Below are 15,588 nucleotides of genomic sequence, written 5' to 3'. Positions count from 1 at the left end.
GGACAGATGGTGTTACCTGAGCTTTGTGAAAGGAAACATTAAAGCCTTCAGTGGTGACCACGCTAACGTTTTATCACTAATATTTCACGATAGTTATTTGGAAACGACGGGTTTCAAGATCTAGAATTATAGTGTCGCTATTCATTTTTGAGATAAATCTAAGAGTAAGACAAACCAGTGTACTTCTGTTAACCAGTGCTCTTTAGAGCATCTAATTCCGGCAGCAAAAGACAGAGAACACGTGAACTATTGTGTAAATTACCAACTAATTCAGTTATTGATTTCTCATTCCCTGCTAATAAACAAATTCAATGAAAATCCAAACTATTTGAAGGGCATCGCAATTTTCCCTATGCTTACATGACATGGATGCAGTCATTTTTAAGTGCAAATTGTAGAAAGTATTCCCAAAATTTTCATAAATCATGCAATTTCTTACAAACGATCCTACAAAAATGCCTTTAAATTACACAAAGAAAAATCACAAATTCAATTATTGTTAAAGTAAAACTCCTGCAGGGACTGATATCTGTCATTAATTGCTTGAATATTGAATACTTTACATATTTTTTATTTTCTGTGTATGTGAAAGCACAAACTAGGGCACATTAAGGTTAGAATTACTAGTTTTCTCCACTAATCTGTGGCTTAAGATACTTAAGATCAAACAGATCTGTATTTGGCCCCTGATCTAAAATGAGTTTGACACCCCTATTCTAAGGGATTGAGTGTCAAAGTCAAATATTTACAGGGCATTATGCGTACCACTTGTACAGTTCTACTCTACTACTAGTGCACTAGTTTATAAAAAACTATTCATAATTTTTCCAAGTCTAAGTAAAATTTTTGTCTGAGAATATCCCATCACTGGACCAATTAGAAGATAGACTTTCACACGCAGACACATCCAACATACTATTTATCAGTCTATTTATCTAAAATACAATAATATGATCTTCCCTTATTTTTAAATTAGTGCTCCAACATCACAACAGATGACACATTTATGAATGGATGTTTCTGTTTTGTCACTACAAATAGTTTGTGGTTTATATCTGATATTTAAGTTTAAGGTCCCATGTCATGCTATTTTTCACCCATCTCCATTTGTTCTAAGAACCCAAAAACATAGTATCTGAGGTTTATTTTCCCAAACTCGCCTGTTTTCCAGAGTTTTAGCCTCTGAAAAGTGACTTTCTGAGCAACTCTACACAAACAGGCTGATTTGCGGCCTACTTATGCATATTCATGAGTGGGCGTGTCTATAGACGGGACACTGACTTCCTCCTCCCCGCACGGTGATGTAGGGCCAGACGACGGATCGTCCTTCTCCCACCCACTCCGTAGCCGAGCTCATGCTGCTTTATAAATACGAGACAGAGCGTGGGGGCGGGGCGTTCACCGGTACATACGTAGGCTGTAGAAAATACATACATAGCACTGTGCAAAGGATGCTGAAATGTTCACCTTCGTGGGCGTGTCTGTTTACATGTCAATCACGGCAAAGAGCTTCCTGGAGGTGTGGCTTCTCCAGCTCAGTGCCGCGTCAAATTCGTCATCAAAGTGGGAACGCGTCATCAAATTGGAGTGAGGTGTTTGGGCTCACCCTGCAGTAAGAAAGGAGTAAATCACCCTCTAACTAACGATTGAGGGAATCAATGAAAAAACACTTTGGGCATGTGTATGAAGCCCTTATAGCACTTTATGATCTTTAAAGCACAGAATAGTTGATTTAGTATAACATGGGCCCTTTAAGCCTTTTTTTTGGTTTTTAAAATCATAATAAAGCTACTTCACGTGATTCATGTTAAGCTTTCCAGTGAGTCACGAGTCACTTTTTTGACTGCACAGCTGGATGACGCACAGCAGACATCATAACTATAATCCAGTCGCTGCTGGCATCGTATTGACATAACATTTCAAGTTAGATTCAACTGCATGACTATTGCACGTAATAAACTATTAGATCATTGTTTAAAACATAAAACACTCCAAACTAAGAAAAGTTGGGTTAACATTTTAGGAAATCTATTTATTTAGGAACACTTTAAAAACTGTAATTGTGAGCAAGAGCTAACGCGATATTTTTTGTTCATAAATGACTAACTAATCCTCATTATGTTTTACATGTGAACAAGGTCAATGTTTGTAACATCAGCTACAAACACTATTATCTCAGCCAAAGAGGGAGTATTTTCAATTTCAACAGCGTTTATTTATTTTTTGTTTATCCGTTAGCAGGATTATGTCAAAAGTACGGATTTTGAGAGACATTTCGGAAGAGATCCGGATCAATATACTGCTTCTAGATCAGTTTCAAAAATAGAAAAATCCCTATCTCTCATCACTGGTATTGAGTTTGTTCGTAATTGACTGATCTTTATGAAATTTGACTCAGGTTATGTTGAGTTCTTCAAATATCACACCGAGTTTCATCCAAGAATCATCCAGATTGCGCATTTTTTCTTTATTTTTCTGAAAAAAAATGGGTGTTCCCATACATTTGTACCTACTTTATCGTTATTAATAGAGATATAAATGTATCCCAAGCCTTTAAAGTGTGAATGATCATGGTATGATGATCAGAATCACTGATCCAGATAACTACCAATATCTGGCTAAAAGGATATTTCGCACTTGACGGTTAGCGCTCAGTGTTCTTGTTTTAAAGATTTTCCTAAGTATTTACTTTCTTTCTGTACATAATATGACAGATTTCTTGTAGAATCAAAGTAAACTGTTATTAGAGAATATTATGGATAAATACACTTTAGATCCCATTTGGTATGAACTGGTACGATGAAGCTTTACTGCCATCGACTCGTGCTCAACCCATAATGGTTGATGTGTAATGCAGTGGTGTGAGTTATGGATACACTGAACCGTCGTATCTTTACATGTGTCTGTGTATAAACACGTCACTCAGCGCTGACATTTACGCTCACACCTCCATGTGTTATTGCGAGTTAGGTGTGTGTTTGCCCTTTTTCCAAATTAGCATCTTTTAACAGGCCCGGCCATCAACTCCATCTCAGACTCCTCCTCCTCCTCCACCTCCACCTCCCTCTGCTTTCCCTCCTCCCTCGTAAATTCCTACAGATGCCTTGTGGGATTCCTGGACCTCCGTGAAATGCGAACTGCCCCTCGTAACTTCAGTCATAAGCGCCCTCATAACGCGCTTCATCGTGTCTCGTAATGCCCCCTCTTCCCCAGAGAGGCTGCAGTAAAGCCTGAGACAGAGCAGCAGTGAGGTTTAATGAGCAGAGTCACAGCCATATTAACCATACAGCTAAAAGACACACAGCCCATGGCAGGGTTTGATGAGGCCATGTTTAGTGCCCATCTCACTGGCCGCTGTCGCTGCTTAGAGCACTTACAAACATGTATGTTAACAAAATGTGAACAATGTATCATCAATGTGCTCTATATACAGCGTACGTAAATAGTTTTGGTTGTCACGATGAACAGGGGCTTTATCTTGAACCGTCGTTTTGGTCTTAAACAGACATTTTCTGCCATCAACACTTAGTAAAAGTGCTCATCACACTATGATACAAAGAGGAGGGAAGAGGTAACTATTTTCCACCTGAGTACACTGATCAGATGTGATCACTATGGTAGGAAAAGATCTATCGCAAAAAAAGATTTTGTGGTTATTCCTTATTCAAAACATAAATATAAGCCATCGGTTAATGAACAGTTAATTCTAGCAAGTTCATTTTGTCTTCTTTTTGAATAATATGTCATGGTTTTCTTTTATTCAGAAAACTTTTTTCAGGAAATTTACTTTGATCTCCTGACACGTTTCGACTGCCTGACAAGTTTTCCTCATAGGTGTCTGCTGATCGCTTTCACGTGTCCTCCTGGGTCATTTCTGGACGTGGCCATTGGGCGACAGGGGGCGTGGCCAGCCTGACAGAACTGTCAAGTTGGCCACGCCCAGAGAGAACTCATAAGGACACATCAAAGCGATTAGCAGACGCCTCTGAAGAAGACTGGCAGCTGACAGACAAAACGTGTCAGGAGATCAAAGTAGATTTCCTCACGAAAGTTGGGTCACGCTTTACTTGAAGTTTCATACATAAGGCTGATATTGTGCTGTCATTATCTGTCATTAGCATGAATAAGGCGTCATGAAGGCTGTCTTTAAGGATCGTTCGCTAAATTATGACACCTTTAGAGCTATGTTGGCATTTTTTGAGTTAGGTGGAAAGATCTAGTGGCGTTAGGGTTTAACACCTTATTCATGCTAATTACCGGTATCATGGCATAATAATGACAGCTTAATGTCAGCTTTATGTATAAAACTTCAAGTAAAGTGTTATCGTTAACATATATGAACGGTAATCATTTTAAGATATAGCACAAAATATTTGACTACAATGCAACAAAGTAGAAATTGACAATAATATTGATGTATCAATTTTCCATGAATGGTCAAAAAAATGGTTTATAAGTTTGACGCCTTAAGTACATCAGAATTAGAGGCAGTAATATTACGGTTACATTATTAACACTTACTAAATTATTGGTCAGGACAAAACAATTCACTTTTCATTCCCAGTTGTAAAATAATTCCAACTATTCCAGTTGATCCATACCAGTTCCTTCTCTGCTAGATTTATTTTGTATAGGATCGCAACTTCAAACTTCAGGGACACACATAAACACGAGAGAACATGCAAACTCTACACGGAAACATTCTGCTTTGTTCTTGCTGTGATTTTCTGTGTTTTCATATAAAACAAAGGAAGTCTACATGTGTGACGTGACGGTGTGTCCGTTACTGACTGTAGCCTTGCAGCCTGGGCTTGTTTTCAGTGAACACATGGTGACCAAGGCATTGAGGACGTACGGAACAACCTAACCTGGATTAGACCAGATGAGCGGCACCAAGTCTGTAGTCCCCGTCCTGCTGTGTGCAGCGGGCACTTTGGGAACCTGTAAAGCCTCTCATGTGAAACTCCAGACACCATTAAAAGAAAGCTTGAGTGATGAAGGAGGCAAAAAATAAATCAGGTTGAGTTGGGATGAACAAGAAGGAGCTGCTCTGTGTCTGTTTTGTTATCCTTCCCCAGCTATTCTTGGCCGTTTGGTTGTCAGCACATTCCACAGCGAACAGCTACACTTAACTCAGATGTGTGTGTTTGAATTGCAATGGTGACATTTAATCACAAACAAATAAACTCAGATGAAATACACTTTTTAAAGATCTCAGTCCATCATCTAATACAGAAGTGGGCAACTTTTATCACAGCGAGGGCCATGAAAATGTGTTTGTTTGATCGAAGGGCCACATTATCTACATTCATGTCAGCATTTAGAATAATGACCAATCACAGAAAAGAACAAAGAGCTTTTTTAGTAATTTTGTGTGCTGTTGTGTGCATTTCTGTTGTCCTTTTGTGTATTTTTCCTGTAAAATATATGTTTTTTGGAGTCATATTGTGTATTTATGATTTAATTTTGCGTTTTTTGGAGTCATTTTTGTGTATTTTTGTTGTCATTTTGCTCATTTGTTAATACTGTGGATTTGAGTCATTGGAGTCATTTTGGGGTTGTTTTCCCGTCTTTTTGTCTACTTGTCATTTGCTGTAATTTTGTATATTTTTTTGAGTAATTTTGTGTATTTTTGTTGTTGTTATGTGTTATTTGGCATACTTTTGTGTATTACTGTTGTTGTTTTGTTCATTTTTGTAGTATTGTCTGTGTTTTTCTTGCCTTTTACTGTATTTTCCTGCAATGTTGTAATTCTTTATATTATTTTTCATGTATTCTTGCTTTTGTTTTGTGTATTTTACTGTCATTTTGTACATTTACTTTGGGGACCACATAAAATTAGACCGAGGGCTGCAGTTTCCAATGTCTGATCTAATATCACAATCATATTCTCATGAAAAAAAAAAAAAAATTACTTTTAAAATAAATATTATTATTATAAATAATTCTCTACACTTCTCTAAAGTGAAGCAAAGATGAGTTTCATGCTCAATTATTTAATGACTTCCCGGCCTTGTTCTCCCATTGGTGAGTCCAATCCTCTATATCTGACCAGTCATGGATCATAAGCTAATAATGCAGAAAGTCTCATAATTATATGACAGTGATGGTCTGACTATAAACCGTTATCCAATAGCTTTACAAACCGACGGAACGGAACGAGTAAAAGTTCAACAACACGTTTTACATGCTCGATTAAGAGGCCACTTTATTATTCAATGTTCTTTATGTGGAAGCATGTGCTCCATAAAACTGCACCAGGGCTAAAACGCACCAATCGGCTGTTTGCTCGAGGCAAAGGAGAATCTCTGCGACGTGTGAAGTGGGCAAATAATTCCCTCAGCAGTTTTCTTTTCGATGCGAATGCCATTATAGATCCATTCAGGGCCGCTTTGGCTGTTTGCATAGCGTGGATCATGTAACAGCACCAAAGGCTTCCTCAGTCACGTTCACACATGCCTCAGACATGCATTTGTTTGCGGACGCACGCGGGGAACGCTACCTTCATGTCCACAACGTAAATCTCCTCATCCGAGCACACGCACACATAGTTTAGAATTGACATCGCCATGGTGACAGGGTCTCCACATTGCTTTTAAAGACGGGAGGTTGGCAGCGGCGGTTGTTTGGTGTCAAGTTACACAGTGCAGGCCAGAGCAGAAAACTTCTCATCTTCATAATTGTTTCTGTTACAAATGCACAAAATCCAAGTTTTATTATCAATGGTTTCAGGTTCGTGGTTCCCTTATCTACACCAGCTGTTCCCCTCGCACAGTATTGCTCCATGTAAACTTTCTTTCTTGCATCTGTCATTATTAAAATGTCCTAAAATTGAGGTTGGAGTTGTAAAATGCCAGAGGTGGGACAATATACAAATTTCATGAGACAAAACGATATACGATACTAGGCTGACAATAATGCTACAATAACATATGCAAAATGCATTTTGTAAAATAACAATGCTTTTATTTGACTAACTCTGGGCATAACAGAATATAACATTGGGGTATAACCTTTTCAACTCAAGTGAATAGAACATAAACTAAACTAAACTAATAAACTATAACAGAAGACATATTTTTCCTAAATAAAGTGAACAGAGCAAATAGAAAAACTGAGACTCACAATTCATGTCATTGTGACATTCTTCAAAGCCCAATATTAGCAGGTCTACAGTAGAAATTAAATCTTTGGACATAGACAGTAGCTGTGTTTCCATTACCCTTGGAAATGCACAAAATCTAAATGGTGCAATAAAAACTGGTAATGGAAACACCTGAATTTGGAAAAAACACTAAAATATCGCAACACAGCTTTTTACGGTTTCGTGAGGAGGAATTTTAGACGTTTCGAGATTGAAATGCGTCGCAAAAGCGTTTTTTTCCGCAAATATAAGTTAAAGAGCATGACGTACATGGTCACATGACATGAGGTACCTGGTCACATGACCACTTGTAAACAGAAGAGGAGACGGAGACATTTCTTAGCATTATACTTAAAAATTATTACTGCCACATTAGACGCGAAACAACAAAGATTTATTTCCTCCAGCAAAGTCTCGCGGGATGAGATTTCACGGGAGTTACGAGGCTCCTGCCCAAAACAACGTTCAATGGAAACACGTTCAAAGCGCAATTATACTTTGTCGATATTTAGAAATATCGCTTTTGTTTTGCAAAAATCTGCAATGGAAACACAGCTATGTCTCCTCCTGCTGAAAAGACAGGGACAGATGTAAGCAGGGATGGAAGGGGATGCTTCACCAACCCATACACACATCCCTCACAATATTGCGATATTGCACTCTTACCCTCAACAATACATCTTGTGATGTTTTCATATTGCGTGAACGATATATCCTCCCATTAATAAAAATGCTGATTATACTTTCCCATATTGATGTAATCAATAAAAGCTTTGATTTAATGTTTGTTTGCTGGATTTAGGTTTGACTAAATGCATCTTAACATCTAGTACAGTTGTAATGAGAGAACCCAGGTGTTAAAACATTCTTGTGTTCCTATAGGTGTGCGTCTGGACCGCGTTCGAGGTGGAAGACAAAAGTATAAGAGGAGAATAGATGCAGAGAACAGCCCATATTTGCACCCTCAAACGGCTTTGCCTCAAAAGAAACTTTGTGAGTGCTCGAGAAAGTGTTGTGGAAGTGTTTGCTTAGCTTTTGATGTTCTGAATTACTTAATGACAACAAAATGAATGTTAGACTTTGTAGGCGGCGTGCCGGAGAACAAGATGGTGTCTTTGCTGCTGGTGGCCGAGCCGGAAGGAATCTTTGCCATGCCCGACCCGACGGTACCTGAGAGCGACATCAAAGCTCTGACCACTCTGTGTGACCTGGCTGACAGAGAGCTTGTGGTTAACATCGGCTGGGCCAAACACATCCCAGGTATGATCAGACCTAATCCCCACTCACCCACTCCTCCGCTCACACAATCCTCTACACACATTAGCTACATTAAGTCCCTAATCAGATCACAAGAGTGATTGTTTGGATTTGTGCTCACTGGAGGCCCCGAGAATAGAGGAAATGTTGTCTTGGTTTTGTGGACTACCGGTTATCCTCAGTATGTGGGTGTATGACATCCTGATGACCAGTGTGTTCCCAATACAAGGATTTTAAGTTGTTTCCGGGGCTGTAGGCATCTCCCCGGATGGTCCAAATTAAAGAAATCCTCCTGGTGTTTGGAAAACACTTAGCTTCTCCTCTGACACTGGCAATACAGTGAGCACATGTTTCTCTTTGACTAAAAGGTTGGGAAGCTCAAAGCTACTGCTTGGATTACGTTGTTAGTTGTAACCACATGCTGATATTGGCAGTACATTAGATCAGCCTTTGATTATTAGCTTTACAAGACTTAGTGAACTAAGAAAGGACCAACATTTAAATTAGTCAAACTTGAAACCAGAAATCATCTTTCTATCACTTCCGTCCTTTCAACATAGATTAATAAGTACAAACGTTTATTAAACTCATTATCCATACCCATACTTCTGATATAATCTCTTCAGTCAATCCCAAGGTCTTCTAAAACAGCTATTTCCAAATCTACCTAACCCAACAGGGTTGTTGTCTGCATCAAGGACAGAATATATTGCCAACAAGGTTGTTTTCACCAAGAGGCTCCGACAATGGAAATAAGGTCAAAAGGTCGCCTAGTCAAGGGTTTGCCATACTTTCTTGTAGAGGTAAAGACCTCAACAAGAGCCCTAAGAGAGCGCAAACCTCCACCAAGTGCCAAATATCATCTCTGCCAGATATTGATAGTTATCTGGATTTGTGATCCTGATTATGGTACCATGATCATACACATTTTAAAGGCCTGGAAGAATTTTTTATCCCCCTGAAAAAACATATAGTAAAGTAGATCCAAATGTATGGGCACCAACATTTTTTCAAAAGAAATGCGCTGAAATGCACAATCCAAGTCAAATTTAATAAAAATCAGTCAATTACGAATCAAAATTTCCGGTGATGCCAATGATTTTTTGAACTGATCCAGGATCAGTATGTCAATTCAGATCCCTTCCAAAATTGCATGGAATCTTCCATGGCCTAAGGTCTACAGTATCAGTTGCTAAAAAAAAATTGTTGTCAAACTCTGTTAAGTACTTTTGATGTAATCCTGCTAACAGACAAACAAAACAAACAAACACTGGTGAAAATATGACCTCCTTGGCGGAGATAAAAAAAAATGAAGAAAAGTGACTAAGAGACATAATGAAAGTCTGCAGTTGAGACAGCTCAGCTGATGAGAACAAATATTAAAATAACACAAAAAAGGCAGATACATAGACAAATTGTGTCTGGCCCTTCCTCAGAGCATAATGGCTGTGTCACATCACATCTAGATGTTTGGTAGAACAAATGGCCCAAGATGGTTCAAGAACCCGGGTTCTGGGCAAAAAGGATGAGGCCATCTGAGTTCTTTACAAAGGGGTATAAGTGTGTTGGGGGGGGTTTACCATCCCCTCTAACCTGCTCCCATCAGTCCAATAGACTGTAATGTAGTCTAGAGTCTGAGGGCTAAGCGAACACGAGCTGGCTGAATACCAAGTGCCTACTTTTGTTTTTGTGCTGCAGCTGAAGTCCTTGTCATCACCCTGAGTTGACTTTTTGCTTCCTGCCTTTACAACACTGTCTTTTCTCATTATTGACGCCGCGACTCGTATTTGTTCCTGAATTTCATCAATACATCACTTGAGATTTCATCACAGCGTCTCAAACACACACTCACACAGGTCTCTTTTCAGATCGATGGTCCTGAGCCCGAATACTGATCCCTATCGACCAATGAAATTGTGCACAGGCGGCGTTTCCTATCAATCAAGGAACGATAGTGAGGAAATGGGTGCCTCTGACGTTCCCGTGGTGATTGTAAAGAGCAGTGGATCCTGATAACAATCACCAAGGGTGTCAAAAATACAAACACCTTCCCCCTGGTCTTCTTGCTGTGTAAAATCATCCGTTTAATTACAGTAAAAGTGAGCATGAGTGTGTGTGTGAGGGTTTATATGGGGCCTGAGTGGGTTTAATCATACTCCTGTGGGGTGTAATTGTCAATCAAAGAAGGAGACTCACCACAAAGTAATTAAATTTACCACCTATTCATTTCCTCTGTCCTTTGTTGTGCCCTCTGCTGTGAGGATTCCACATTGGTGGAATCGTGGTGAGACCTAAGACTTTGTAAATGATTTGTTGTTTTGATAAACACATGAGTTCTTCATTGCAGGTCAGATTCTGATCTCAAAAAAGGTGCAACTGAGATCATATTGTAGATATAAATGCTGTTTGAGTACAAAGTGTATCCAAACACATCAACAGTGTAGAGCAGTGTAGAGCATCAACATGAGCACAAACTCCTTTAGCTTAACTATGAACAAATAATGGCAATTTCTTGAGAAAAAACTGTTCTCTAAACCAAAACGCAACTTGTCCATAACTTCACGCATTTATATTTATCTTTATCGCTGGTTTACATAAAGTGAAAGGCCAACACAGCTCAGCTAGTGGTGGAGAAAAGAAAGTCACAATTGTTTTCGCTCAGCTTTGAAAATCAAGGCTTTTAAAAAAAATTGTAGTCATCTTTTTGAAGAGAATTGTATCACTTTTTAAATGTTGGAAATCCAGTGGCTAACACGACTTGTTCATCACAAGCAACCTAACACTTGATCAACACATTTCAGTAGAGATATATATATATATATTCACAGGTCTTAGGTAAGCCAAGTGAAAAAACGCAAATGACGAGTTATCTCGTCAATGGCACTGAGTGAGTTAAGGTGCTAAAGGCTTTGAGAACAAGTTCTGGAACGTAGTTAACTTAATGTTACAGACAGTTTGGTGTTTTATTCAATGATCTATGTTTACCCTGCAAATGCAGAATCCTTCTGTGACCCGATTTGGATGCTTTGGTGTCCTGAATCTAGGCTCCTCTGTATATAATGTCAGTGAAGTGCCAACAAGCCTCAGTCTCAGTGCTCTGACCATTGTTTCATTCTTTCTTTGTTATCTCAGGCTTAGTTAAACCAACAATGACAGGTCAGATTATCATTAAAGGCCAAATATGTCTTAACAAGTCTATTTTTTCTGATCTTTGCTTGCTTCCAGGCTTCCCCTCACTCTCTCTAGCAGACCAGATGAGTCTGCTGCAGAGCGGCTGGATGGAGATCTTGATCCTTCGGGTGGTTTTCCGCTCGCTGTCCACGGAGGACAAGCTGGTGTATGCCGAAGATTACGTCATGGATGAGGAGCAGTCAAAGCTGGCTGGGCTGCTCGACCTCAACAACGCCATCCTGCAGCTAGTGAAGAAATACAAAGCCATGGGCCTGGAGAAGGAGGAGTTTGTGGTGCTCAAAGCCATCGCACTCGCCAATTCAGGTATAACATCTGTTTTCACAGACATAGACTGTGTTTGAAATGGCATACTCCGTACTATGCACTACAACTCAATGAGTATATACCGTCTAATATATGCTATAAATATGGTTAGGATGATGACTGTTCCCAATGAAATATACTTCCAAGTTTCCCAAGATGCAATTTGAACCTACAACAACAAAAATCTGAAGCACGCTGAGACTAAATATATCTGTTGATTCACCAACTTTGAAAGGAAAACATTTTAAGCGAGACCAAGTAGAATATCAACATGTTGTCATTTGATCCATAAAACTCAGGGAAAACACATTTCGGAGATTTTCGGACACCTGCCATTCTGAAACTGAAACTTCTGATTAACTTTAAAGCAAAAGCCTCATTTATAAACGTGTAAAAAAATGAATGGAAGACGAGAAGAGATGCTTTTGTTTTGAAAAGGGGGTGTTTGACTTTTAGCTTGAAGCCTGTCCCAGGATGATTCCGCTTGCAATGCATCATGGGGCGGTTGAGTATGACTAGTGTGCTCACCGTGCATACTTAGGAAATGTTCTCTAATATACATCCGAGTACTTCTTGCGTACTCAGTCTTTTCATACTATCTAATGTGAACGCATTACACACTCATTTTGAGGTCAGACTTAGTATGAATACTTTAGTATGCGATTTCAGCATACTTCCTAAATTTTCATCTTATTGTTCCACTCTCCTTCAGACTCGGTGAATATTGAGGACGTGGAAGCAGTTCAAAGACTCCAGGATGTCCTCCATGCTGCCCTGCAGGACTTCGAGGCCACACACCACCCTGAGGAGCCTCGTCGTGCAGGGAAAATGATCATGACCCTGCCTCTCCTCCGCCAGACTGCAGCCCGCGCCGTGCAGCACTTCTGCAGCATCAAACAAGACGGACGCGTGCCCATGCACAAACTTTTCCTTGAACTCTTGGAGGCCAAAGCCTGACGTGGATGCAGACAGATATGATCTAAATACTGACCCATGAACAGGAGGTCAGGATCAGAGGGTAAACGGGTAATGGTCTGACACCGGGAGTTTGTCGCTTTCAGCTTGTGTTTGACAGTAAAATCTTGAATTTTTCAACAGCAGCAAGAACAAGTTCAGAACTTTGTTCCCTTGGACTTTAAATGAAGGTTTGAAATGAAATAACTAGAGTGGATGAACTGGCATCAAGAGCCATATATTTGCTGTCTGGGACAATGAAGGCCTGCGTTAAAGAATGAAGACGAATGGACGGCGGTACAGCAGAATAATCGCCTTCCACGGTTAGATGCCAAATGTAGCGCTTTGTTCTTTTTTAAAGTAACCACCTAATACTTGAAAATCCTCATGGATTATTTTACTCATTAAAGCCTGTAAAAATTTGCAATCTGAAGCAAACCGTAGAAAAAAAATAGATTTAGGGAAAGTAAAAAATGTGTACTGTTAGCCACGGAGTAAGGACTGATTCTCACAGTGCAAACTGAGATTAAAACCAAGTTTCATGTAGTTTGCAGACTTAACCTTTTCTGAGTTTAGTGCAAAAACATACACGTCTCCTCAATTACAAAACATGTGCCGCTTATTTATTGTTTCACCCCAACAGTTTGTTTGCTTTTTTTTTTGTTTTTACACAATCCCAGATCTAAAGAGATTTAAAACGTTGAAAGATTTAAATAATCTACATAAATGAGATTTAAATTTTAATTTAATTTAAAAGTTAATGTAGTCGAGAAGGAACAGCTGATCAGCTCTCATACTTCAGCGTGTGTTACCATATATCTGGCACTCTGTTGCCTTCACTGCTTATACAAGGAGCTGGTAACAAAATGTTAATTTAATAAAATTAAAGAAACACATGACCCACCATTCATCTGATCTCTTAAAGGGAAAGAAAATGTGATAAAATATGTTTTTGTTTGGTTTAGGGCAGTTTTTCTTTCCCTGCTTTGACGAGTGCCCCCCGGTTATATAACGTGATATAAAATTTTAAAAAAAGGGGTGCATATCGATTATATTAGGAAAAGTAATTTATTATCAGTATTTTATCCCATGCAGACAAATTGTCCTTCTTTACATTAGTTACACTATAACGCAAACAATAGTTCATAATATGACTGATTTAATATTTATTAGAAATGTATTGTTTTTTTAATATTGTTGCAGCAATGATCGACTGCGCAGGATTATAACATTTAAAAGTATTTTTTAATGGTAATAACTGACACTTTTTACAAGCTTCTCTGCTTCAGCACTGATACTCAATATCATCACATAAAATAAAAGACAACCTGTTTATAAATGGAGTCTGTACTTGAAGATGATAACATGGTAGATTTAGACCCATAGATAAAAACCTAAAGTCTGTACAATGGCTGCCATAATGTGTAATCTGGGTACGTGGGGGAGGCGTTTGGTGTCTTTGTAGGATGTAGGATGGAATTTGTGCACTACTTTTTCTTTTAAGAATGATGTTTTGGGGAGGAAATGGTGATGGCTTTCTCTGGTAACTGTTAGCGTGTCGTGTGTGTTGTTGCTTTCCTGCCTGTTGAGTGAATGGATTTTAAAAGATAAAAAGGAACCGCATTACGAGAAATCCTCCTGATTTGGGTTGAGGTACTGTAAGACTATATTGTGCTGATTTTTTGTGTGTAAAATGATGATCAGATCTCGCAGCAATATGGTGACCGTCATGTGTAAAAATTGCTGTAAAATACGACATCATGTCTTATGCCAACGGAAATGTTTCACGATGCAAATGAAGCTTCGGTTGGGCTATAGCGAGCTGTTTCATTCTCAGGTGGATTTTTTGGGCAATAAAGCTGATATCCTTAATGCAACGTTCCTATGATGTGAATGTGGCCTTCCTCATTAAAGTGAAGAGGGGTTTAAAACATTCATTAAGAGCTGGTAAGTGGCCGCCGCCTGTTGTGCACAGTCTGACAGTGGACTGTCACTTCCATAGATGGCCCATTATGGCACATTTAGGCCATCTGAGCCCAGTTGGATGGAGATTTATAATTAACAGCCCTAATGTAATGGAGTCTAACAGAGGCCCCAGAGAGCGCTGGCCATCAGCTGCCTGTTGAGGCTGATGGAAGCAGAAGCATTCGACTCATCACTGCATCACACGGAGACTATGTGGAAAACAAACGCTCAACTAATGAACATTTAGATGCACATTGTTGAGATTTAATTCAACGCGTCTACATCTGGTCGCCCTATTTTACGGCAGTTCGTGTACTATTTAAAAGGTTGAAACCCTGCTATTTAAAAAGAATTAGAAATGTATGTTTTGAATGAATTCCAATCTATTTTGGTTTTTATTTTATTTTCTGTTTGGTTTTTGGTCATCATTGTGTTTTGTTTTTATCTTTTTTTTTTAATTAACAATAAAAACACCACAAAACAGTCACATATTTACATATGTACTATCAAAATATTTAACAAATGTCGTATGGTCGGTTCACATTCAAATATCATGACCCAGGAGCTCTGTTGTAAAGATCGCGAGTGAAGGAAGTAGGGATGTAACGATTCACTCAACTCCCGATACGATTTGATTAACGATACTGGGTTCGCGATACGATTCTCTCACGATTTATTTAACAAAATGAGAGTGTAGACCAATGATGACTGAAAAATACGCTTTTTTTTTCTTCGAAAATACAAATAAAAATACTGTGCTATTTTCTTTTATC

General features: G+C 38.9%; 1 protein-coding gene across 2 annotated transcripts in view; it reads left to right on the top strand.

The window, feature by feature from the left end:
- Positions 1-15,149, top strand: part of LOC114457897 (estrogen-related receptor gamma-like) — a 45,406-nt gene extending 30,257 nt beyond the window's left edge. For both annotated transcript variants that reach the window (XM_028440035.1, XM_028440034.1), the window contains exons 5-8: positions 8,027-8,137; positions 8,222-8,404; positions 11,627-11,896; positions 12,609-15,149. In XM_028440035.1, the coding sequence (XP_028295836.1) occupies positions 8,027-8,137; positions 8,222-8,404; positions 11,627-11,896; positions 12,609-12,853 (809 nt within the window). In that variant the 3' untranslated portion in view covers positions 12,854-15,149. The remainder of the gene's footprint in view (positions 1-8,026; positions 8,138-8,221; positions 8,405-11,626; positions 11,897-12,608) is intronic.
- The last annotated feature ends 439 nt before the right edge of the window (positions 15,150-15,588 follow it).

The sequence above is a fragment of the Gouania willdenowi genome, chromosome 24 (assembly GCF_900634775.1).
Source record: "Gouania willdenowi chromosome 24, fGouWil2.1, whole genome shotgun sequence".
Taxonomy (NCBI): Eukaryota; Metazoa; Chordata; class Actinopteri; order Blenniiformes; family Gobiesocidae; genus Gouania; species Gouania willdenowi.
The sequence above is the reverse complement of the archived record's forward strand: the minus strand, read 5'-3'. Positions and strand labels throughout refer to the sequence as shown.